The sequence below is a fragment of the Penaeus monodon genome, chromosome 15 (assembly GCF_015228065.2).
Source record: "Penaeus monodon isolate SGIC_2016 chromosome 15, NSTDA_Pmon_1, whole genome shotgun sequence".
Taxonomy (NCBI): domain Eukaryota; kingdom Metazoa; phylum Arthropoda; class Malacostraca; order Decapoda; family Penaeidae; genus Penaeus; species Penaeus monodon.
The window spans coordinates 35,909,787-35,910,517 of NC_051400.1; the positions used below are offsets into that span (position 1 = coordinate 35,909,787).

The window sequence follows — 731 nt, forward strand, 5'->3', positions numbered from 1 at the left end:
CTAATATAGCATGTAGAGATAATAAAAAAAAAATCTGTACAAATGTAATGTACAGCCTGATTATGAAGAAAAAAATAAATGTTTTTTCTGTGTTCTAGAGCTTTATCTGAAGGCAGTTATCACTCTCTAGGAATGATCATTTGTAAGGAAATAGTTGTCTGTTTGGTGAGAGAATCTTGTGCGTTATATTTATGGTAAATCAAATAGTATTGAGCAGTGAATGGTGAATGCAAAAAGCAAGTATTGAATAAAGAATGATAATGATATAGTAAATTGTGATTTGTAAAATAAATCTTGGATAAAGGGACCCCCTCTGTAATGTCTTGTGGCAATTTTAAGTAATGGGTAAACGTGAGTTTAACAAAACCCAAAAGGGAGATGGGAGCATGTGTGCTATCCCAGCTAAAAATTTATGTCAGGAGACTAATGAAAAAATAGATAAACCTCATTGTTAGCAACAATTTATTGCTGTCATCTTCTAAGAAATGGGAGGCTGGAAATGGTGTTGATTGATTGAGTGGTTTAACCGTGGTGTGTTTGGCCAGGAAGGTCTTAGGTTTGTCTGTGGGAATATCGGATATAAACAAGATCTTATTTCCTTTTTCTTTCTTTTGCAGGGTGTGGACAGCAAGAAGATAGTGGAGAAGCTGCACCAGATTCAGGGCTACATCCAGCAGACCACATCAGCAATGTCAGCTTTGGAACAGCAGGGTGATGTGGTAAGCTGTTGA

General features: G+C 36.3%; 1 protein-coding gene across 1 annotated transcript in view; it reads left to right on the top strand.

The window, feature by feature from the left end:
• Positions 1-731, top strand: part of LOC119581991 — a gene marked incomplete at its 3' end in the record, with an annotated part of 37,751 nt that overhangs the window by 22,571 nt on the left and 14,449 nt on the right. The window contains 1 exon segment of the mRNA XM_037930180.1: positions 618-719. Within this exon segment, the coding sequence (XP_037786108.1) occupies positions 618-719 (102 nt within the window).